The sequence below is a fragment of the Cynoglossus semilaevis genome, chromosome 16, assembly GCF_000523025.1.
Source record: "Cynoglossus semilaevis isolate Cse_v1.0 chromosome 16, Cse_v1.0, whole genome shotgun sequence".
NCBI classification, from domain to species: Eukaryota; Metazoa; Chordata; class Actinopteri; order Pleuronectiformes; family Cynoglossidae; genus Cynoglossus; species Cynoglossus semilaevis.
Genome location: NC_024322.1, coordinates 556,794 through 557,465, shown reverse-complemented (window position 1 = coordinate 557,465; position 672 = coordinate 556,794). Strand labels below are relative to the sequence as shown.

General features: G+C 42.7%; 1 protein-coding gene across 1 annotated transcript in view; it reads left to right on the top strand.

Moving 5' to 3' along the window:
• Positions 1 to 672, top strand: part of LOC103391545 (titin-like) — a 180,669-nt gene that overhangs the window by 148,384 nt on the left and 31,613 nt on the right. Inside the window, 1 exon segment of the mRNA XM_025063701.1 lies at positions 1 to 647. This exon segment is cut by the window's left edge and continues 10,901 nt beyond it. Coding sequence (XP_024919469.1) covers positions 1 to 647 — 647 coding nt within the window.

Genomic DNA, 672 nt, shown 5'->3' with positions numbered 1-672 from the left:
CCAAGACCTTTGGCTGCAACTGTCACAGCTAAAGATGTAACTGTTCAACCTGGATTCAAGATGGCTTTCAACACATACAGTTTACAGAATGGTGAGGATCTGAAGATTGAAATTCCTGTAATAGGACGTCCAATTCCAAAGGTTGAGTGGAAAAAGGATGGCCAGGCTCTTAAGGAGACAACCAGACTGAATGTGTCCACTATTCCATCATTAACTAAGCTGACCATTAAAGATGCTAACAAAGAAGATTCTGGAAAATACACCATCACAGCCACCAGCAGTATTGGTACAACAACAGAGGAAATTGTTGTAATTATTCTTGATAAACCTGGTCCACCCATTGGCCCAGTAAAGATTGAAGAAGTAAGTTCAAATTATGTCACACTCTCCTGGGAGCCACCATTGTACACAGGAGGCTGTCAAATAAATAACTATATTGTGGAGAAGAGAGACACTACCACTACAGCATGGCAAATTGTATCCGCTACCATTGCCCGAACAACTATCAAAGTTAGCAATTTAAAGACTGGAGTTGAGTATCAATTCAGAGTGTCTGCAGAGAACAGGTATGGAAAGAGTCCTGCCATAATGTCCCCTACTGTTGTTGCTCAGTATCCATTCACCGTGCCTGGTGCACCAGGAAGGCCAGCGATCTCTGCTGCATCCAAGTAT